General features: G+C 38.1%; 1 protein-coding gene across 1 annotated transcript in view; it reads right to left on the bottom strand.

Annotated features, from left to right (window-relative positions):
- KCNU1 (potassium calcium-activated channel subfamily U member 1) overlaps window positions 1-24,371 on the bottom strand; it is a 151,878-nt gene that overhangs the window by 115,285 nt on the left and 12,222 nt on the right. Inside the window, 8 exon segments of the mRNA XM_003269570.3 lie at window positions 3,191-3,301; window positions 5,258-5,349; window positions 6,561-6,731; window positions 12,136-12,211; window positions 13,477-13,552; window positions 14,548-14,659; window positions 15,662-15,752; window positions 16,849-16,910. Of these exon segments, the coding sequence (XP_003269618.3) occupies window positions 3,191-3,301; window positions 5,258-5,349; window positions 6,561-6,731; window positions 12,136-12,211; window positions 13,477-13,552; window positions 14,548-14,659; window positions 15,662-15,752; window positions 16,849-16,910 (791 nt within the window).

Below are 24,371 nucleotides of genomic sequence, written 5' to 3'. Positions count from 1 at the left end.
ACAAACCTAATTCAGGTTCATGTCATGCTTTAAAAGTCAGATCCATGATTCCTTGCAGACAGATCTCTCTCCACTTTGACAATGTCAGGCTTCCGAGAAGAATGTCTGTAAGCTTCTTTGCAGCCCCTTTGCCTGACTGAGAGCCTCTGTAAGTCACCACCTTAAATCTTTCTGAGGTCTTAACAAATGATCTTACAGTTGCATCCTTGATTCAGTTTTGACCTTGAAGTCAAATATTATAGATTGCACCCTAAATTTGATTTTGTTTCTCTCTGAGGTCATTCTTCCTTTTTTTGACCATCTGGAGAGATTGTTCTATATTTCAAGTTCTGCTCTAAAACTAAAGAATTTCTTTCTTTTTTTTTTTTGCTGAATTTTCTTATAATACCTTAGCATGCATGATTAAACTAGAATAAATGACTTCCTTTTGGGAAATCTTCTCAGCTTCACAATTTCATTAGGTACATTTCCTGTCTTCCATATTATTGCTGGTGACAGTGTTACTAAAATTCTGCCATAAAACCATGCATGGGCTGTTCTTCTTCCAGCACCCTACAGCAATTTCCTCATTGCTTTTCCAGCCTTTACTGAGTCTCCATGCAACTCTTCTGGCCTCTGTCTCCACCAGTTCCAAGGAAAAGGCCACATTTTGGCTCTTGGTATGACAGCACCCCACTTCCAGTACCACTTGTTGTATCAATTATCTATTTCTGCAAAACAAACCATCCTAGAAATTATTGACCTTAAGCAACAATAATATACTATGTTCATGATTTTGTAGGTTAGCTGGTCTCAGTCAGGTTGTTCTTCTGTTCCATGTATTGTTGACTAGGGGCATCCACATAGGTACATTCATCCAGGAGCTTCACAGGGAGCTGGAATGTCCAAAGTGGCTATACACATGACTGTTGCTTCAGCTATGTGACTAGAGTAGCTGACAGCTGACTGGGCCTTCTCTCCAGCAAGGTAGTATGGCTTTTTACATGATGACTCAGGGCTCTAAGTGGAAGCTGGAACTGTGAATCCTCCTAGACGCTAGGCCTGAAGCTGCAAAGTGTCACATCTTCTGTGTTCTTTTTATCAAATTAAGCCACAGGTCAGCCCAGATTCAAAGGGAGAAGAAAGAGAATTCACATTTAAAGGGAGAAGGGGCAGGAGTATATAGTAAAAGAAAGACATGTTAACAGCTGTGTTAAGGGAAACTCTACCACAATTATAGATTGTGATAATTGCTTTAAAGGAAATAAAATAGAGTAATGAGATAGAAGGAAATTAGAGGACACCAATTTAGATGGAATGGAGAGGGACTGTCTCTCTGAGTGGGAAGGATGGGAATAAATTGGTCATATAAAGGGAGAAGAAGAGCTTTGGAGCACAAAGAACAAACAAACAAAGTGGCCTTTAGAGAAATTTTGGGAAGACAAGATTTAACTATGAATAGGGTTGTGATAGTGGAGAAGAAATGGTAGAAATAGAACTGGGATTTACATATGAGACAAAATTAATGGTATTGATGAAAATGTATACAAGGATTGAGGGGGACAGGAGTATCACAGATAATACTCAGTTTTCTGTTCTAAGGAAGTATATTAATCAGGTTTCATTTACTAGGATAGAAAATGTTTGCTTTCCTTCTTTGATTTTTGTTTGTTTGCCTTTAAGTTGGAAAGGGGAACACAAGATCATGAGTTCACTTTTGAGAATGTTGAGCTTGAGGGGCCTTCATAACACTAGGTTAAAAATATCCAGGAGGCAATTAGTTGTGTAAATACGAAGCCACAGAGAATGTCTAAGAGAAGATGTAAATTTTTGCAGTCACCGGAGTATAGATGAAATTAACAAAATTCTAGATAGATACTTTCCACATTTTTCACCATTAAAAAAATTTGTTCATTATCTTGGCAAGTACATACAACAATGCACGTTAGTCCATAAAAATGCAATGGCGGGTAAAACATGTCACACATCTATTGATTTCCTCTCTGTCTCAACTGGATTATAATAATTAGCTTTTAATCTCTAGTTTTAGTACTCTTTGTTTTTACTGTTTTCTAACAAAGGATTTAAATAATGCACAAATTACTAGAAAGATGGACAGGGTGATGCTACTTAAATGGAATTCTTGGCTGTCAATAACATCATAGAGTGCTTCAAACTGCTATCGGTTATTCCATACATGAGGGCCCAAATTTATGGTGAATTGAACATGTCATAATGTAAAAGTACAGTACTCATCTACACAGTGCCCAAAGATGCAGGCGATGCTATATACAATCCTATGTAAGATCAAAATGTCATTTCAAAATCTGGCTGACTTATTTAGTGAATGATATTTGGGTAAATGATGAATCATCTGATAAAAATAAAGAAGTTAATTCTCTACACGTCAGGCAAAAGCAATTCCATGGATCTTAAACACTAAAAGAATGAGCTGAATGGAGTGCATGCAAATCAAACACTTCTGTATGAAAATAAAAGCACGAAAAAAATTAAAAGATGAAGCCATATAACACGAAATGGCTACTATCAACATATATTGAGTAGAAAAGTCAATAAAGCAACAGGTAATCCACTTAATAGGAGGGGATGAAAGAAAGAGAAATTTCAAAAAGAAAAGCCAACAGTCAAAACATAGAAAATTAGTCAATCTTACCAAATTGAAAATTATAAAATTAAAATATAAGAAATCATTTTGTATATCTAAGCTACACTTAAAATCTTTCTGTACTAAATATTTTGTCCCAGTGCTTGACAAAATATTTGACTTAGGCTCTGTTAGTGGAAAGATAGACTGCATAGAACAAAAACAGCATCAAGAACAATCATTTCTGTATTGATTTGAACTTCACATTTCTAATTCTGAGAATTAACAGAATAATAATTATAAAGTGCACCAGGCTTTTGCATAAGATTATAGTCATGTATGATAATAACGTGTAGAGTAACCTAAATGCCAAATAATAATCACTTAAATCATATTAGTACCTATGCAGAAAAACATCTGACAAGATATATTCCAAATTATTTGCAGAGATTAGCTTAGTCAAAGATTTCTTTTCTTTTTTGTTTTGTTTATGATCAACACCTAATTTTTCTATAAATATTTTGAAGGTAATTTTCTTGCATTAAAAATATTCGCACATATTTTAAGTATTAATTTAGGACCCATGAGCCATACAGATATACTTACTCTCCCAGGAAAACAATTTCAGTGTTGATCTCTCCTGACTTGTGGCGGAGGAAATTCCTCAGGAAAGCGGTCACACTGTCCACAGTGATGTTTCCACAGACCACAATAAACCTAGGCAGCAAGAACAGGTGAAGTGGATCATCCGAGGGACACAAGGACCTTCCTGTCAGCATTTAGAGATGAATAATTAGCTTAAACTTAGTTTTCAATAAATATGGTATTTGCATCACCCAGATATTTTTTTGTTTTTTTTTTTGAGATGGAGTTTTGCTCTTGCTGCCCAGGCTGGAGTGCAATGGTGTGATCCCAGCTCACTGCAACATCCGCCTCCTGGGTTCAAATGATTCTCCTGCCTCAGCCTCCCAAGTAGCTGGGATTACACGCATGTGCCACCACACCCAGCTAATTTTGTATTTTTTTAGTAGAGACAGGATTTCTCCATGTTGGTCAGGCTGGTCTTGAACTCCTGACCTCAGGTGATCCGCCCACCTCAGCCTCCCAAAGTGCTGGGATTACAGGCATGAGCCACTGTGCCTGGGCTGCATCACCCAGATTTTAAACATTGAAACAATAAGGACTGCATTTCTAATACAACAGAAGCATCAGATATCCACAGTCTTCTATCTCATCTCAAGTAGAATATGACGCCAAACATTTAAATTGCACCTAGCTTTTTAAGAATACAAGAGCAACTATTACTATTGCTAGATTTTTCACATTTATTTATAACTTATAATAGATTTTTTACTTCATTTTTTCACTTGATTCCTAGTTGTCTGATAGAGGGTTTTTTTGTTGTTGTTGTTGTTTGTTTTTTTCTTGAGGAGCAGAAAAGTTCATCAATTTTTCCATTTCTCAGCCAAATATCATGGCTGAGAAAGTACCACATTCCAGATTGTTTCAGCTTATCTGCCACATTTACAAATATCTAGTAGTTACAAAAACATGAGCCCAGTGGAGGGACATTGAAGACAGGTGCAGAACTCTATGCATATAGTTTTTGTCATGAAAAATTTTCTTAGGTTTAATGCATTTAAAGGAGCTATTTTCCTCCTATTAGTCACTGAAGAAAACTGAAAACATAATTTTAGCCTAAGTTAACGTTAAAGTTCCCAGACCTATTGACTGATTTAGTATGTGCCCCATAGGCCTTTCCTGAGACAAATGAGGCCAGATTTTGGCTTATCTAGTTAAATTCCTTGCTTCTCATTATTTATCTTTTGTTCATTTCATCATATTTTTCCTTTCCTCTTCATAGTCCTAGGTCAATTATAATTTTCATCCAACTGTATTAAGAGACTGCTTTCAGGGAGCCTATCTCCATTATGCCTCTTTCATTACGGCAGACAGGGATTAAGTTTTTAAAAGGATCACATCTAATTTAAGATCTCCATTTCATTCTTCTCGTCTTAGATGGGAAAAAAACCTAATGGAAGCTAAAGTAACATGAATCCAAGAAGAAATAATATAAAAACAACTCCACTCCATTTTCCTCCTGGGAACACACGGCTGTGGCATGGAAAAAAAATCAGTCATCTAGGAGGCGCTATAGAAGACAGGGTAGAAACTTCTCACGCTGGCAAATCCTCATCCATAAATGAGCCCCCGATGGTTTAGGAGAGCTTTGACTAAGACAACCGAAGTAAATTAATTATTTTAAATTGGAATTATGGCATTAATCTGATCCATTATGTAAAGTTAGCCATAAGTTACCCATACAAGGAAAATGAGTAAGACAATTGGTATGGCTATAGGAGAAGTTAGTGAAAAGGAATGTACAAATAGTGTCATAATCAATAATATTTATTGACAGTGAATTACAACATTATCTGTCATTTTAGCTGATTTAGTTTTCTTATGAGCATCTATGTAGTGGTTTGGGTCAAGTAGCAAATATCATTTTCTTATGGTATTTAATTTAGTACAATCCTTTTTAGTGAATGCAGGATGTTGCTGATATATTCACCTTGGGTTCTACAGCTAAGCCAGACAATAGATGTCTAGAATGAGATATGTGGCTAATAGAATTTCTTAAACTGTAGAAATTATACTTAAAACACTACTTACTTCTTTCCTTTGAGTGCTTCATAGGAACTGGTGTATTTCCTCTTATTAGCAAACAGTTCCACCATTTCAGGTATATATTTTGCAAATAATATCTAAAATTGATCAGCAAATAAAACCTTAGTTCCCATTATTTTGATGGATACTTCAAAAACTTCAAGATTAGAAAGGAAAAGGAGGGTACATAAAACTTTCTGTCATCTAAGAGCACATGATAGCATGTTAAAGGGACCTCGTTTTTCTTCCTTATTTCAGCCTTTGAATTTTGTTAAAATTTAATATAAGGCTTTTCTATATTCAAAATGATGAAAGCAAAGGAAAGCAGCAAGGTGACTTCCCCACGTCTTATCCTTTCATCACTTTTGTTTTTGTTTTTGAGACAGAGTCTCTGTCTGTCTCCCGGGCTGGAGAGGCAACCTCCACCTCCCAGGTTCAAGTGATTCTCCTGCCTCAGCCTCCCAAGTGGCTGGGACTACAGGTGTGTGCCACCATGCCTGACTGATTTTTGTATTTTTAGTAGAGATGGAGTGCCTCCATGTTGGCCAGGCTGGTCTCGAACTCCTGATCTCAGGTAATCCGCCTGCCTTGGTCTCACAAAATGCTGGGATTACAGGCCTGAGCCACCGTGCCCAGCCCTCCTTTTATCACTTCTAACTTCCCTTCTCACTCTGACTTTATTCTATTTGGGGCTTGGAAAAATGAAAGCATATGGGACAGAGGAGGGTTAAGAGACAATGACTAAAAAAAGGGATGGGAGACCGTGGATGGGTAGATATCAAAAAAGTGGAGTGGAGAATTCTATTGTGGTTTTTAAGGAATTGAAATGAAAGTCACTAAAAGAAAAGAAGGCTTTTGCCTTTGCTACACTCGTAAGCCAGGCACAGATGTTCACATCTCTAAAGTTAAATGCTGTTTTAGTGAAAGGTTACTCATTTGAGCTGGGAAGAATGGAATTTTCTTCAGATCAAATCTCAAATACCTTTCCTCTTTAGAAAGAAGACTTTAATTTGATGGGCAAACTATGAAGGAAGATAGATTTGCTCAAATCAATGTAGAGCTTAATAAGGCAAGTCTGCTTCCTTTGTCTACCATCCTTCATCCCTGAAAACCAAGCAATTTTATCCTGAGCTCCAGGGGATGCAGTTTGGAAAATATGGGATCTGTGCATGTTTTCATTTGCCCTTGACATGTGCCCCAAGTAATGCAACATTCACACTTAAACCTATATTGCTTCAGTGATTACCATTAACCAAATATTTTCTGGTTTATGTAGCTATATTCAAAATATATTAAAAATATTCTTCACCAAACTCCCCAGTGTGAAGAACATGATGAAGGTCCGTCCTAAGGATGTCTTGGCTACCACATCTCCAAAGCCAACGGTTGACGTTGTTGCCATGACCAGGTAAATTGACTCAAAATATGATATATTCTGTGAATTTCTACCTTTGAGCCAGGGATCACCAGAATTTTCCACCTGTCCAAAGAGAGAAGACTCAGGAAACGTCTCTGAATAGAATCCAAGAGAAGATTTTTAAAGAATAGGCAAAACATTAGATTAATTGCATTTCATTCAATCCAAATGAAATACCAAATGGCTTTCAGGTTGCTATGAAGAGTTTACATAAATGGAAGAGTTTGTAAATCATGGGTAGTGAGTGTAAAGTCTTGGTTTCCTTAATTGTGAGCATTGCCGAAATCTGAGGGGGCTTGTAGCAGCACAGAATTTGAAAAGCTGCACAGGGGACAGATGCCTCTGTGCTCTCTTTTCAAGTGGGCACAAGCATTGCATCCTGGAGCCAGGGGACTCCAAAGGCTCTCAGACTGAGCAATTATGACATAGTCTCACTTTTTAAGCAGATTAGGATTATCATTAAGGAAAGAAGCACTTAAATGAGCACTTCATTTCAGTGAGCTTAGGCACATAGAATGCTAGTGTCTACGGAAAAACAAACCAATTTTCCAAGTTGTTTCCTTCTTTGCACAATGGTCTTTTCAGTGATTTTTTTTAAAAAAAGCCTTTAAAAATATTTTCCTCTGATTTTTTCTTTGAGTCTTCACCTTTCAAGAAAACTAAATTTATCAGATTTTTTTTATATTAGATAAATGAAGTAACAGACATTTATATCGTATATAAATTTTTATTAATATATGTAAAATATTGTGTAACATATATAACATACATTTATACATGTATACTTTATAATAAAATATTTATTTCTTTGTTTTTTCTTTTAGGCCTTTTTTTCTCCTCAGCTCACATATTTTTTAGATGTTTTCCATTTCTATTTAGCACAAAAGATGATAAAATCTTAGAGATGTCTGACTGGGGGAAGTGGGCTTTTTGTTTTGTTTTTAAGAACTGGGATGGAAATGAGAAACCATGCAGTTTGCTCAGATATTTGTTCCCTTTTTAAAAGTGATGTGCCAAGTGCTGACCCTTTCTTAAATTTAATGAATAGGTTAAGAGTGTGGACCCCTATAATACTCCACTCCAAAGTAAGAATGGGATTACATGTCTGTTCTTAAGTCTTATGGCTGATAGTGGATACTGTTGCAAAGTCACTGACTTCTGGAGTCTTCACTGTTTTCCAAGACATACATTACAAGAAAACCAAATTTAAGTCACACAGATTTAAATCATTCATATTTACTGGCACAGTTCCCTTTAAGCTAAAATCCCACAGCGTCTTTAACAATGTCGTAGTACAGGGATTCAATATTATCCCTGCACAACACGTACAAAGTAAAACTAAATTTATCTTAACCTGTAAAGATCCTTTACAATTTTTTAAAGGAAGCTTTAAAATTTAACTCATTGTCCTTGGGAGTAATAATTTCCTGTTTCAAATCCCTTTCCACTTCCTCAGTATCTCTTTAGTTTATGGAGGAAGGGAGCTGGCAGCCTTCTGTGGGTCCACTTATTCACACTGTTGTTCCTCTTAACCATGTTAGCATTGACCGATCAGCCCAAGGTGGGAAATACAGTTAAGGTAAAGTATTATGGACTAATGTTAACAGACTGAATCATTATCTATTTTAACTCCATATTTCAAAACTGAATTCTTATTATTTTAAACTTCGTTTCAACTTTAGATAAGATACACTAGGAAGAAGAATATGAGGACACTCTCTCATCTCCCCTTACCTGACCATCAACATTTGTATTAGCTATTTTATTTGTGCATCTACATTCTAGTCTGTAGTGATAATTACCTTGGTTATGTCTTAGCTCTATTTTTTATCCATTCAGTAATCATTACCATGACTTTTTTTTTTTTTTTTTTTTGAGAGGAGTCTTGCTCTGTCACTCAGGCTGGAATGAAGTGGTATGATCTCGGCCCACTGCAACCTCCACCTCCTGGGCTCAAGCAATTCTCTTGCTTCAGCCTCCTGAGTAGCTGGGATTGCAGGTGCCTGCCACCACACCTGACTAATTTTTCTATTTTTAGTAGAGACAGCTTTTCCCCATGTCGGCTAGGCTGGTCTTGAACTCCCAACCTTGGGTGATCCACCCCTCCTTGGCCTCCCAAAGTGCTGGGATTACAGGCATGAGCCAAGGGGCCTGGCCAAAATATCAGGGTTTTTTTGTTATTTGTTTTTTGAGATAGATTCTCACTCTGTCACCCAGGCAGGAGTGAAGTGGCATGATCTCAGCTCACTGCAACCTCCGCCTCTCGGATCTAAGTGATTCTCCTGCCTCAGCCTCTAGAGTAGCTGGGATTACAGGTGCATGTCACCATGCCCAGCTAATTTTTTTTATATTTTTAGTAGAGATGAGGTTTCATTAGCCAGGCTGGTCTTGAACTCCTGCCCTCCAGTGATGCACCTGGCTCAGCCTCCCAAGTAGCTGGGATTATAGGCACCTGCCATCATGCCTGACTAATTTTTGTATTTTTAGTAGAGACGAGGTTTCACCATGTTGGTCAGGCTGGTCTTGAACCCCTGATCTCCAATGATGTGCCTGCCCTGGCCTCCCAAAGTGCTAAGATTAAAAGCGTGAGCCACCATGCCTAGCCACTACCACTGCTTCTTACCATGGCTTCCCCATTCTTGAATTCTCTTTTCATTAATCTCCTATGTGGCTGAATTTTATCATTAAGCTATTAATACAGATTCAAAAGAAGCTCACTGGTGCATTTCCCCTTGCATGCTTAAAATGACAGGACAGGCTACACTTCTTTTATGCAAACTTTATGGACACTGCTGCTGTATCATCTTCTGGTATTGACCAATGTTGTCAAGAAACCTGAAGCTAGTCTCATTGGTTCCCCCCTGTATAGAACTTGTTTTGTTCTGCTTGGATTATCTTTTTTATCCTTGGATGTCCGTAACTGCTCCAATATATGATTAGAATTAATAAGTTAGAATTATCTTTCATGGAATACAGTCTATCCTTTAATCTACAGGTTCAACACCTTGTTTTAAAACACCTTTCTGGTACCATTTATTGTGTTATTTTCTGTAATACCCTAATGATATTTAAAGTAGGTTGAATCAATATTATCCTTTCATGTTTCTTCTTTACAAATGTTTGAGTATTTTTGTTATTTTCCATGTCAAGATTTTTGCTCCAGTCCTGTCCATCATGTTTCTGAATGTGATTTTGTCAAATTTATTACATTTTGGTTCCCTCTAATGTGGTTTTTAGCTCTGTAATACTCTTCTTCTTATTTTTCTCTGATATCTTTTGGCCCACTTCCAATTAGTTCTATTGTTTAATAATCCCTTGGTTAAAGCCATATAAATATTCTATGAAGGATCATTTCCAGTTTTTCTAAAAAACTTATTTTTATTTTTTAAATATAAAGGACTTTTTTTCTTAATTTTTCCTTTGTTCCCTTGGGCAAATTATCTTAATTGTTGCTCTGATAACTGTTTTATTTTGTAACTTCTATTATGCTAATGTTTCTCTGCTTTCCAACGCACCTTCTTGTTATTTTTAGCAGAATTTAGGCACAGGTGCCATATTGATTCCTTTCTAGTTAATACTCATCTTTGAATGATACCATCATTTAGCTGAAGGATAGTGTGAGAATGGGAAGATGGTGAGTTAGGACAACCATAGCTTTTATTTTGGCTTGTCATTTCAAATATCCCCTCAATAAAATCTGCTATTTTCTTTGTTCTGGGATATAGCTTTTCTAGGTTTTTAATGTTCTGGAAACTGGTATGGCTCAAAGTGGCACTGTCTAATTCACACGCCATCTGATTGCTTCTCCTTTTTTCTGTGCTTACATCCTTGCTGGAGGTCTCCTTTCCCAGGAGACCAGATGTCCAGCAGGGAAACACGCTCACATCCATAGAGGGATGGAGCAAGACTATAATGACTTCAAGTAGGCCTGGCAGAGACTGTGTTAAACCCAAGAGCACCTGCTGTACATAGGGAGAAGCTATAGGGAGAAGCTATTTTTTTTATTTTTTTTTGAGATGGAGTCTCGCTCTGTCGCCAGGCTGTAGTGCAGTGGTGCAATCTCAGCTCACTGCAACCTGTGCCTCCCGGGTTCAAGCTATTCTCCTGCCTCAGCCTCCCAAGTAGCTGGAACTACAGATGCATGCCACCACGTCTGGCTAATTTTTGTATTTTCAGTAGAGACAGGGTTTTACCATGTTGGCCAGGATGGTCTTGATCTCTCAACCTCGTGATCCGAAGCTATTCTTCAGCTATGGCTGTTGGTGGCCTTGGGAAAGTGGGATTATTAGAACCTTATATTTTCCCAAAGAATTCAGAAATTCTGATTTTTATGTGAGCTCTTCATAAAAGTCAGCGAGTGACAAAAAATAGCAAACAAAAAATAAAAACAATATTAGGTCAAATATAACAATATGCTTGTAGGCCACATTAAGCCTTCGAGCCTCTCATTGAAACAGCTATTAAAGGAAAAAGAAAAAAAAGTCCTAATGACTCTTCCTTTAGCATCCTGTGGAGGCCACGAGGTTTCTACAGGGACACTAATGTCTGCTTATCCCCTGGTGGGCCCAGGACTCTAAGGTTCAATTCTCTAAATCTAGGAATCAGCCTTTACTGCTGTGACATTTCAGGAAAATCTCTCTCCTTCCTGAGTGCTGAGGAGGATGTAGAGAGCTTCAGATTTCTTGAAGGTTCATATCCTTGTTTGCATTTGACATTTTTCTTGTTGAATTGAACAACGGTAACTTTTTTATGTATTTTTAAATTGTTATTGTTTTATATTAATTTTGAGAGAAGGGCTCAGATAAAAAAGGCCTGTTATGCATTCTGTTTTGTTTATCTCAAAGGCTCTGGCGGGCTTTTAAGATCTCCCATCAATTTCTGTATTTGCTAATGACTGCTCTTCAACTGTCCTCAAGAAGTAAAGTCCAGGAGTACCTTTCCTATAGCTGAGATCCATTTCCCAGATTTCTCATTATGTGGGATAAGAACCAGACTTTCCTACAGGCAAAGGAGGCAGCTAGGTATACAGATTGATTTCGGGAGGATCAAGAAAGCCCCCAAACTCCCCTTTGCAACAGTAAATCCTCCCTCATAAGTCTCCAGCATTTATAAGTCTGAAATCCTGTAACTGGCTTCATTTCCTTCACTTTTTAATTTTTTTTAATGCTAGAACCCTTATAAGATATAGTGATACATTTTACCTATTGCTGACACCTTTGGAGCTTACTAGGTCTTTCCCTAAGAGTAGGTTTTGAAAGTTGGAAGAGGGAACAGAGACACCTTGATTGTAGGAGACGCATATTTGTGAGAATATGAGGGTAAAGAAAACCTGAAAATGGGAAGTAGAAAGACACACCTCCAACTGGCTTACAGTGATGGAGACGGGCTCAGCAGGTTCCCTTCCATTTTTCAAAAAATGGATGCCGGTAACAACAGACACCACTAGGGGCTGTGATGAGATGCTTACCAGGTGAATGAATCCTGCAGCTGTGAACCAGGTACTGAGAACGATTGACAACAGTTTGGAAAACTTCACTGAGTTACTAGAGGAAGAGAGACAAAGAGCTGTTGGGTCTAACAGATTCCAGAACAACATAAACACCTCATCCTCTAAGATGTTGCTACACAAAGTGTGGCTCATGGACCAGAAGGAACGGCGTTACCCGAGAACATATTCGAAATGCAGCATCCTAGTCCCTGCCCCGATCTCCCAATCTGCATTGGTACAAGATTCTCTGCTTGATTCATAGACACATTAGAGGTTGAGAAACACAGCTCTGAAACTCGCCCAGTCGCATATACTTGTTTGGAAAGTTTGAATTTTGCTGCGATATGCACTAGCCTCATATCACTTTTTAAAATATCTACATGTGGAACATAGAGATTGTTATATTGTCCAACATAACAATATGCAATGTATTATGCTAGGAATCCAAGGGGTAGAAATACAGGGAGCAGATCTGCAAAATAAAATTCTGAACAGAATACAAAAATATAAAGTCACTCAGACTGCTGAACTGATAACAAGGCCTTTAAGTGAAGAAAGATCAGAGGGGCCCTTGTCACTGAAGGAGAGCCCTAGAGCTTAGCTGAGATCTCTTTGGTTTTCAGGCAGGACCACCCGTCACACAGGACCAGGCTTTCCTCCTCCAGCTTCTCCATAAATTCATAAACACATAGCAGTGAAATCCACCTGGCCTCTAATATTTGATGCTTCTAGTTTGACTGTCAAGGCATGCAGATTTTGAGTGGGTAACAGACAAAACTACTCAAAATTTTACAAGTATTGCTGTTCAAAGGTAGTTTGGATTGTGTTCTTATTGTCTGGAAATACTTAGGTGGCTATATTTCTGCAAGCAATAGTTCACTGCTTGCTGCTACTGGGTAATGTATGCTTCGAGGAATTGTCTTACATTCCAATGCCTGAAGAAGTGTTTCTTTTTTTTTTACCTAGCCAGGAGAGACATGAGTTACTAAAGCAAATATATAGAACTAATGCCTCTGAATTGCTTTGACTTTTTTTTTTTTTGGTGGAGGGACCTAGAATTAAAACCTAAATAAACTTATACACCATAGCTTTACAAAACAAAGACTAAAACAGCTCTTTAAAATGATTGCAAGGTTTTCAGCTAGTGTAAGATGTAATATAATGGGAGAATGTGAACAAATAATATTTTGGCAGCTGAGAGATTTCATGATCTTTGCACTGAAATTCTGTAAGAAATGCATTGAGTTTAAGGTCCAGTTAATACATTCATTTTCTAATCCAAACTAGTAAGTAAGCAGTACTTCGGTCAGTGCTATTTACCTGGTCTTGATGGCTCGTAGAATTTGCAAGATTTGAGGGAGTTCTAGCAGCCGCAATGCTCTTAGGAACCTTAATCCTACAAACCAATGGAAAGGAGAAAGCTGCCAAAATCAGAGGGTCACTCCAGAGGGAGCCTACGTCATGACACCATTGAAATCGCTTACATTCTTTTTCTTCTAGACATGTTCCAAATCTATTCTCATGTTATAGGTTTAACAGCATAAGCTGTAGTTCAAACTAGCCCTGACGCTGTTGTAACCTAAGGCAATCCCCTCGCCTTCTCTAGTTCCTTATCTGTAAGATAAGGAATGTAAAATGTTAAATTGTTACTGTTATAATAGTACCAACCTCACAGAGTTGTAGCATCCAGATCAAGCATGTAGAAGCATGCGTCACATATTATGGGGACTATTCGTTTTACTCTATTTAACTCTTCTTTAGAACGGAGAGCAAAATTTCCCTTAACCACTTAAACTCCTGACTATACAATCTCTATGATATGCTTCACAATGCTTGTATGATGTTTTACTTTAGGTGGTATGATAATAACATTAGCAAGGAATGGAATTCATATTTATTTTATAGATAATAAATCATAATATAAAATTACATGAAACTGATAAAAGCTACATAATGTCCATGCACGGTCAACACATTCACCTTAAAGACAACATAACTAATTAAATAATTCTCTAAAATGCCATAGCACATATGGAGATGATGATTAGCTTTTAAAGACAAAGGGAGATTTTTCATCTCCCCCAGCTCCTGTGGGTTCCCAGCATAAGGGTGCTACCAAGGGAATGAGATGTTGGAGCCTTGCCTCTCACATTACAAATGCAGTCAATTCCATCAACAACTATTGAACACCTACGGTGTGCCTGCTGCATTGCTAAGTGTTAAAGTCAAAAGGTTTCTGCAAGTGTATTAGAAAACCATACTATTAAGGTGAGAGGTTTTTAAAATGACAGTCAGGCATTCAGGGCAAATGAAAAATAGATACTTATAAAATGAATGTTGAGTTTTTATTTTATTCATAGATATTGCTACCCATTCCCACAGCACACTTACCTAGCCAATTGCTCTTCAAATAATAAGAAATAAAGGTTGGTGGGATGGTAAAGATGTCTACGATTGAATTCATCTCCAGCCAGAACTTGATCTTGTCATCAGCTGCCATAAACTATGAAATGGAAACAGAATAACACAAATTCTGTTACCCTCAAGAATTTTAAAGTGAACACAAGAGATAGCATTATTCAGCTACATTTTACTTATCAGCTGAAGCCTTGATCTCCTTCTATTTTACATATACACAGACACATATATTTATATGCTATGTGGATGCTTTGGGAGGCCAAGGCGGGCAGAGAGCTTGAGGTCAAGAGTTTGAGACCAGCCTGACCAACATGGCGAAACCCCATCTCTACCAAAAATACAAAGTTAGCTGGACGTGGTTGCAGCTGCCTGTAATCCCAGCTACCCAGGAGGCCGAAGCAGGAGAACCACTGGAACCTGGGAGGTAGAGGTTGCAGTGAGCTGAGAACGCTTCACTGTACTCCAGCCTAGGTGACAAAGCAAGACCCTGTCCAACAACAACAACAAAAAAAAAGATATGTTTTTATATATAGCATACCTATATATACATACATATATGTGTATATTTCACATACACACATTAGTCTCCCACAAACAAGAAATGAAGAGATTGAAATCTAGATCTAGAACAGGTCTTAATAAATACCTCTAGAGTGAGAGAAATATTTAACAAATGAGTGTAACAAAATGAAACAAAGATACAAAGTTATTTTCCACAGTTGTATTGCAGGCATGCCACCAGTGGAGCCAAGGACATCTCCAGAGACTTGCTACCCAAGTTCTGCTCACTTGTCATTATTAGTAAAGATGGAAAGCTAGTAAGGAGGCCATGGGAACACAATGATGGCATTTAACAAAAGAATCACTTTCATGTTGCGTTGGAACTTTTAACCTGGTTTAGGGTTTCACATGCAGGAGAGAGAGTTTTTAGGGATCAGTATATATTTAACAAGTTAGGGCACAGATGAGGTATCCTTAGAGTCTGAAAACTCAGGCAGATTGTAGGACTAACTGAGACATGGTTAGTTCTCTGTATGTTGTGCCTGTGGTGTTTGGATATTCACTCCCACTTTCAATAGGTACTTACTCTCAATCCAAAATAGAAACTAAAGAAAGCATTGAAAACCAGATCAATAGGAATGGTTTTGTCTTCGTATGATGAACAGCTTCCAACAGGGCTGGAAAAGAAAGAAGGACAGTTTGTGAAGATTAACATTTTAACAGTGGTGTCTATATAAGACCGACTAAAGGGAAAGAATAGGAAAATTTTTCTTTATTCACCATGAATCTAGACACTTGAGATCTCAAGGAAATTAACTTTTCTCTTGGGAGTAGAGGAATGCATGAACAAAACCAGTGGACTGCCCATGGCACTGGAAATAACAGGAAAATTACCCACAATTTCTTTCGTAGGATGTATTGGTTCTATTTCCATTTTAACAATGGGGATTCAGAGCCAGAGAGATGATGGGGCTCTTTTTGGTTTGCAAGATCATCTATCTAGTCAGTATATTTTGATTTTATTCTCTTCTGATAAGAGATACTCTATGTCAAATGGATTGATTTGAATCAATTTCAAAGAAAATCTCCTAAAAGATCTCTTAGGAATTTGCAATGCAAAGACACCCAATTTCCCTAGGTTCTCTAAAGTTGCCTGGCTTTCTGTGGCCCTGAAATCCCAATTCCATTTTAGCTAGAAATCCAATATAATTCCCAGATGATTGACATGGAATTTAGATTAGATTGGGCTTTGTCCAAAATAGCTGCCCTAACCCCAAGAAATAAGAAGGGGATGCTTTCAGAGGAGAACAGGCAACAATTTGCTTCTTTGTCACAGGTGAGGGCTGGCATTTTCCTTTCTCAATACCATCTGAAGTTGCTTGAAATCTATGAGAAACCCTAGAACTATGACAGAGTTTCTGCTCCAACACCTAAGGAAACCAAAAACATATAAAACCTTCATGAGTGGCCTAAGTGAGGGAAAGACAGCTGAAGGCTGATGTCCCAGAGACTCCAGAGTACATCTGGGGTGGGGGTTGAAGACTACCCTGACCCCTAGCAGTGGAAGGCGGCTGGATACAAGGAAATTCTTGTATATTTTGCAGAGCTGGGCTTAGTGCTTACTGGGAGAAGCCAAACACATCATTTTTTATGAGCTTGTGTGTGTGCGTGCATGTGTGTGTGAAAGTATGTTAAGCATTATTCCTGAGGAGAAAATTCCAAATTAGCCGAGCAATGATATAGCAGAAAAGCATGACTGGACATTGTACTCACTCAGCAGAATTGATGAAATAGATTATAAGAGACCCAATGCTTAGTACAAAGACAAGGATCACCTGAAAATGAAAAACAGGGACAAATGTCTAAATCCACTTCATTTGCATTAAATAAATCGACAAAAGTATGTTTTCTCTTTTTACCGTGCCCGTGTATGTGTAGCCATTTATTCACATATTCACTTATGTTAGCATTCATTCATTCATTCATCCATTTATCAATTCAAGAAAACCTGATTGGACCTTTTGTGAGTATTAAAAAAATGAATATGTACCCATTTTACTTATCTAATTTTAACTTGCACACACTTCAGAATACACAGTTCATCCTTCCTGCCACTTCTAGAGCCTTTTAATCTTTGATCTCAAGAGATCCTATCCTGTGATCACTTATTCACTCATCAAACATCTATTAAGTGCTTAATAGGCATTATGCAATTTATCACATGCTAGAAAAGAAGGGGTTATTGGAAATAGACCCTGGATTTGAATTGTTCGTTATATTATAGAAAAAATTCCAGATATGTGTTCCCTAAAGGATAGCCAGAATTCTCACAGTAGGAAAAATGCTACAAGTGAGAAGAAGGTGATTTTTTATCATGCCAGTGCCTCTGTAAAACAGGGATAACCGGGGGAATGCAATTAGAAACTGTCCATTCAAAGGCCTGGGGGTGTTTGGATAAAATCTTTGGCAGCCTTCATGACATTTCAGGTTAATTTTAGGTAATTTAACATTCCCCCAGTTATTTCTAGTTTCCAAACGATTCAGCTTTTGAACATGTTCAGTCCAGTGTAATTCTAATAATGAAACTCTGGATTTTATTTAGGATTAAATCTTCTTTTTATCTTAGCTCAGATATTCCTTGGGTGGGCTACGTATATTGTGAAAGGACTCAGTTTCATCTCTATGAACCATTTCTAGGTTTTTATTCCTAGATTCTGCTGACTAGGCTACCTCTGACCTCTCTAGAATTGTAGCTCCATGTGGGGAGGGATCAGAAAGGGGAGATCAGAGAAGGAACTTGCTTCTCTGACTGGTGTTAGATCATGATGCTCACACCCTGGGGCTCTCTGGGCATGAAAGGTCTTTAACGTTTACTTCCACGGGTGGTCCCATTGTTCTTTGGAGATTCCAACTGAATTCATGTTCAAATTCCACAAATATTTCTCTAGCTCCTCTTGTGACCCAAGTACTCTTCTGTTCATCAGTGAGCAATATACACAAAGATCCCTGCTCCCTCATGGACATCACAGCCTGGATGACAAATGAAGATAATTCATATGCAAATCATCTGATATGTTAGAAGTGAAATTCTTTGAAAATAAAACAAAGTAAAATAAAGGGGGAAAATGCGAGGGGAAGGGGAAGAAGAAAGACAATCTTTTTGATATTTAATGGCTAAGCATCCCATCTGTGGTTCCCTTGATTTCGGTGAAGCCTGTTCTCTCACCGCCACTCTTCTCTCACTACTTCTCACCCTCCTATTTTCTGCTGGAACCCTTATCCTCCCAGATTCCCCATTCAGCTGGTTATAGAAGTCTCTCCCTTGTGATTCACGTCTGGCCCATGGAAACTCTTAAGGTTTCTTTGCTCCAACAAACACTGGAAGGGACAGATTATGTCCTGGGTGGCAACTCGTCTGACACAAAGCAGCTAGCCAACAATGAGCCACAAAGGAGCACAGACCTGTCCTCTGTGCTCCCAAAATTCCAAGGAAGGCAAATTGAGATTTCTGAGTGGTCCCTCTTCAGCTTCCTGTCCTAAGTTTGAGATGAGAGGAAAGTACCCTCACATTTCTCCAACAGCAGAGCTCCTTCCAAAAATGCTCTTCTATTTCAAATTTACCCTAGTTTACAAGTGATTGGGTAAGAGGCTAGGAGCTTCAACTGGTTTTCTTTCAAGAGCTTTGTAAGTGGTAGTGTTGGGGTCTCAGCTCTTATAGTAAGTTCCATTTTTTGTTTGTTTGTTTTTGTTTTTGTTTTGTTTTGTTTTGAGACAGAGTTTCGCCCTTTTGCCCAGGCTGGAGTGCAGTGGCACAATCTTGGCTCACTGCAACCTCTGCCTTCCAGTTTCAAGCAATTCTCCTGCTTCAATCTCCCAAGTAGCTGGGATTACAGGCACCAGCCACCATATCTGGCTAATTTTTGTATTTTCAGTAGAGACGGGGTTTCACCATGTTGGCCAGGCTGGTCTTAAACTCCTGACCTCAAGTGATCCACCCGCCTTGGCCTCCCAAGTGTTGGGATTACAAGTGTGAGCCACCGCGCTTGGCCCTGTAACTTCCATTTAAAAAATCTAGGTTAAGTGTTGATGAAGATAGTACTAAGTTTGAGGGTCTCATGCAGATATTCAGTCTGCAACTCAGAAAAGATGTTGGGAGTAGAGATATATATGTGCATATATGTGTGTGTGTGTATATACACATATCTATACATTTAATAGCAGCATGTTGATAATTATTAATAATTTTAATGAAATCCTTTTGCTTTTCTTTACATATGATTCTGTACATTTTTTTCTCTTATGAAATCCCATAAAAGGTTCAAGTAAAAATCATATATTCACAGATTTCTGGAAAGATGATGGCATACATGCCTTATGTTTACAACCCCCCCACAAAACCATGGAAATGAACAAAAACACTTGAGTAAATTAAAAAAGAAAAAAAATTATCAAAACTAAGAACTGAATACCACAAATTCAAAGAATATTACCTAGAAATCATAGGAAACTGACAGCAAAATGTATATTAAAACCAAAAGAAGGCACTGGGAGCTGACAGCTTTGTGGACACTAAGGAGAGGGGAGATCACCTGGTGCCCATCAAGCAGACCATCCAGAGACAAAACTCCTTACCTGAGGAATTTACAAGTAATTGGGCTTTCCTATTATCTAAAGCAGGCATCTGATTCCATGTTTCTTTCCCCCAAATTTATAAGTAACTAGAATTTCTATACATCTCTGGATTGCATGCATGTCGAAATTCTTTGCACAACCCTTGTTGACATCAAGGCACCACAATGTCCACAAATGTAATCATTTTTGTGACCCATGTGGCTGATATGGTTCAAATTTCCCTTAAGCTCCTGCTTTAAGGTCCAGAAACACCCCTAAGGAAAAATCCATCTCGACACACTCAGTCCTGTTTTGCTGAAGCACATTGCTGAACTCTGCTGCAGTTTTCTTTCCTTCCGGTAACACTTTCCTTTTTCAAACCTATACTGTTGTCAGTCATTCTTACCTACTCGCAAGATGACTACTTTCTGATGCCAGGGATCTGACTGACACTGTTCAGTGAGTTGGGTAGAAATGAAAGATAATTCTGAGAAGAGCTGTAAATTTTTCTTTGGATTGGAGGAGCAAAATCTGGAAGAGCTGGCTGTTCAGAGACGGGTAGAAAGGCTTCCACCTGAGCCATGGAGGCCATGGATTGGAGATGGGGCCACCCAGCTGAAAGTGGATGAGAGGAGACACCCTGAGGCTGAGCAGTCCCAGAGGAGGAACCTCTGGGCTAGTGGCAACAGTTCTTTTTCTAGGAAGCACATCAGAAAGAAGTCAAAGAAAAATTAACTGAAAGAGTGGAGACCTTATCCAGACAGAGCCTTGTTTGTAGAGTTGCTGGCTCCAGTCCCAGCCTTATTCCCCACACTTATCTTTATGAGGAAACACATAGAAACGTAGGACTTTGATTTTCACAACGGGATCTAAAAGACCCTGTTTAGTTAGCAGATAGTTGTGGGGGTCTTCAGATAGAGAAACAAAATCCAATGCAGTTTAAAAAGGGCACCAGAAATACTCTAAACCTTGGGAATATTAACATACCATGGAAAAGTGCCTGTTTTATGAGAAGTATAGGAAAACGGGAGAATCAGGCAAAGAAAGTACATGGAATGACTTTCATGAAAGAGTTAACACAGAATCTGTTACGATTCAACATTTTAAAGTTACAATTAGAGTTTCTAGTGAGATTTGAGAGGATATTATACTGATAAAATAAATGCAACCTACAATCAGAAGGAACGATAAGAGAGTGAGAGAAGTCTTAGGGCAGGAGGGAATGTGATTGACAAAATTAATATCTCAATGGAGGTATTGAATAGCAGAATGGATACTGATGAAAGTGAACTAGAATAAAGGAATTCTCCAAAACCACCAAGCAAAAAAACCAAGACAAAAATTATAATTAAAAGGGCAGGGGCTGGGTGCGGTGGCTTATGCCTGTAATCCCAGCACTTTGGGAGGCCGAGGCAGGAGGATCCCCTGAGGTCAGGGGTTCAAGACAAGCCTGACCAATATGGTGAAAACCTGTCTCTACTAAAAATACAAAAAAAAAAAAAAAAAATAGCCAAGTGTGGTGGCGTGTGCCTGTAGTCCCAGCTACTCAGAAGGCTAAGACAGGAGAATTGCCTGAACCTGGGAGGCGGAGGTTGCAGTGAGCCGAGATTGCACCACTGCACTCTGGCCTGGGTGACAGAGTGATACTCCATCAAAAAAAAAAAAAAAAAAAAAAAAAATGGCAGGGAGGTGAAATGCAAGAGAAACAGCTATAATGGGCATTCTAGAAGGATAAGACAAACACTTCTACCCCGCAACACCCCAGAAAAAAGAATAGCTAAAGAAAAAGGCAAAAGATGATTCCCTGAACTGAAAACTAACCTGAGTCTAGATCGAAAAGGCCCACCAAAGCTTGTCAGGGAGGAAACATTGAAAGAAGACACACACACAGCCATATCATGGCGAAATTTCAGATTTTGAAGATACTCCATACCTTTCTATATTGGAAAATATAAAAACATGGGTTATCTGCAAACTAAAGAGAGTAAGACTGCCTTTGTAATTCTCCTTTCTAATCTGTATCAGTCAGGATCAGGAAGGGAAAGCAGAAGTCACACCAGTCATTTTAAGAGAATTGAATTTTAAAAATTTATTAAGTAGGATTGGAGGATCAGAAAGGCAAAAAGAGGAACACAGGCATAACTAACTGTGAACTTCTGCACCCCAGTGTCTGGGGGTTCAATAAAAAAGAGGTTGGAATTCCCAAAATTTAGTAGTTTAAAAGAGGTGCTTTTTGGAGTTGGGATTCAGACTGTGGACGATAAGAGGAAAACTCTGTACAATATTTGAAGAGATTTATTCTGAGCCAAATATGAGTGACCATGGCCCATGACACAGCCCTCAGGGGATCCTGAGAACATGTGCCCAAGGTGGTCAGGGTGCAGCTTGGTTTTACACATTCTAGGAAGCATGAGATGGCAATCAAATACATTTAAGAAATACATTGGTTTAGTCCAGAAAGGCAGGACTCAAAGCAGTTGTGGTGAGCTTCCAGGATATAGGTAAATTTAAGCATTTTCTGGTTGACAATTGGTTGAGTTTGTCTGGAGACCTGGGGTTGACAGAAAGGAAATGTTCAGGTTAAGGTTAGACTGTGGAGACCAAGGTTCTTCTGAAGTCTTATGATGGCTGCCCTTAGAGACAATAGATGACAAGCATTTCCTATCCAGATCTTTAAAATGTGCTGGACTCTTAGTTAAGTTGGGTAGGATTGGGAGGGCCTGGAAGAAAAAGATCTAGCTATGTTAATAGAGATTCTTTACAGATGCAAATATTCCCCCACAAAGGACAGCTTTGCAGGGCCATTTCAAAATATGGCAAAGAAACATGTTTTAGGGTAAAATATTTTCACTTTCTTCTTCTGGCATAATGTTATGCCATTTGGATTGGAAAGTAACTCACAATATATAGGGTTAAATAAAACCCATCTGATGAGAATTTATGGTTTGTAGGGCATGACTCCCCACCTCCCTTAGATAGGAATTTGGGCAAGAAAAAATAATCAGAGCTTAATCCTCAAGATCTAAGAGAAAGGATCCCAGCACAGATGGTAATTGTGCCTCTGCAGAGACCCTGTGAGCTGCTTGTGGCAGTGTTGGAAGAAAAAAAAAATGGAAACAAGAACCAAGTACAACAACTGGACTAAAAATCTGTTGAGTAGGTGGGACTGAAAAGAACAGACACGAAACACAGAAGCAACAAACAGTTCCCTTTTCTGACCTCTAGGTTTCCTGCCTTGTCTTGTACTCCCTATTGGCAGAGTCTAGGAGCAGGCTTACAGAAGAGACACACTTGCTGAGTTCTGGCCCCGCCTCACAAAACAGAGGAGAAGAGACTACATTGGGAGCTGCTAGACAATAGCTTAGTACCTGGCATGTGGCCCTAAGTGCTAGAAAACACTGGAGCAGCTTTTACAGAGTTTTAGGAAAAACAGATTGCAAGCCAAGAATTCTAAACTCAACCACATTGTTGTTTACTTGTAAGAGCAAGAAAAAAACTTTTTTGGACACTCAAAATTCAGAAAGTATACTACCCACACTTCTCCATGGCAAATGAATATGGGCACTTCTTTAAAAAAAAAAAAGAAGAAACATTCAGAAAGAAATAGTATGTTATGTAAGAAAAACTGGTACATAATAAAACTGATAAAATTAGGTTTTAATGTAATTTTAAACTTTAAAGCGAATATTAAGAAGAAATCAGGCTAGATGTATAATGCTACCAGAACTCTCCTGCAATTATTCTCATACAAAAGGAGCATATAGATATAACAAATACACAAAGATACACAGAGAAATATAGGGCAGACAGTTTGTTCTGCATTTGATTTATATAATGCCTATAATAGTCTATTAAAATTAAATTATCCACATTAGAGGATGCCAAAAAATAAATTAAAGTAATAAAAAAATAAAGTAGAAATGTAAATATCAGCCAATGGTCAGTGCTTACTCTGCCTTGAGTGGTTTGCATATATTATGATAGAATTCTCCTTGCAACACTCTAATGGGTGTGTTATTATAACCTCCTTTATATTCATATTATGTGAATGAATTCCAATTTAGAAAAATTAACTCACTCAAGATTACATACTAGGAAGTGGAGTCGCGAGTGTTTGAACCGAAATCTCCTGAAATTCACAATCACCATGTAGTTCTGCCTCTCTGGTGAGATAGGAAATTCAGACCCTAACAGAGCTCCTAGTGTGTGTCCAATACCTGTTCTCTCTTTCTTGCTAACAGATCTCCCATTTGTTTGTTTAAGCCACTAGTATTTAGATATTCTATTATGCAGTACATTTAATCTCCAAATATTATAATATAAATACCAATAAAATAGATCACCATAAAGGAAAATGATTACATTGTCCTGGCAAATTAAAAAATAAATGTATTTTTAAATCAACACAAGAACAAAAATCCAGCTATATGACACTTCCAAGAGACATACTTAAGAGGAAATAAGAAAGAAAGATTGAAAGAGAGCTGGGCAAAGATATCCTAGTCCAGTAGGAATACAATGAAAACAGGAGGATCAGTGTTACATGCTAATATTGCATCCTAAAATATTCCAGCAAATGCAAAACAAAGCCAAAAACAATACAAAATTTGGCAAAAATGGATATTTCATATTGATGAAAGGCACTATCAACCAAGAAGATACAATAGGTGACTTTGTATATCAGT

Source organism: Nomascus leucogenys, chromosome 8 (assembly GCF_006542625.1).
Source record: "Nomascus leucogenys isolate Asia chromosome 8, Asia_NLE_v1, whole genome shotgun sequence".
NCBI classification, from domain to species: domain Eukaryota; kingdom Metazoa; phylum Chordata; class Mammalia; order Primates; family Hylobatidae; genus Nomascus; species Nomascus leucogenys.
This window is presented reverse-complemented; position numbering and strand designations above follow the sequence as displayed.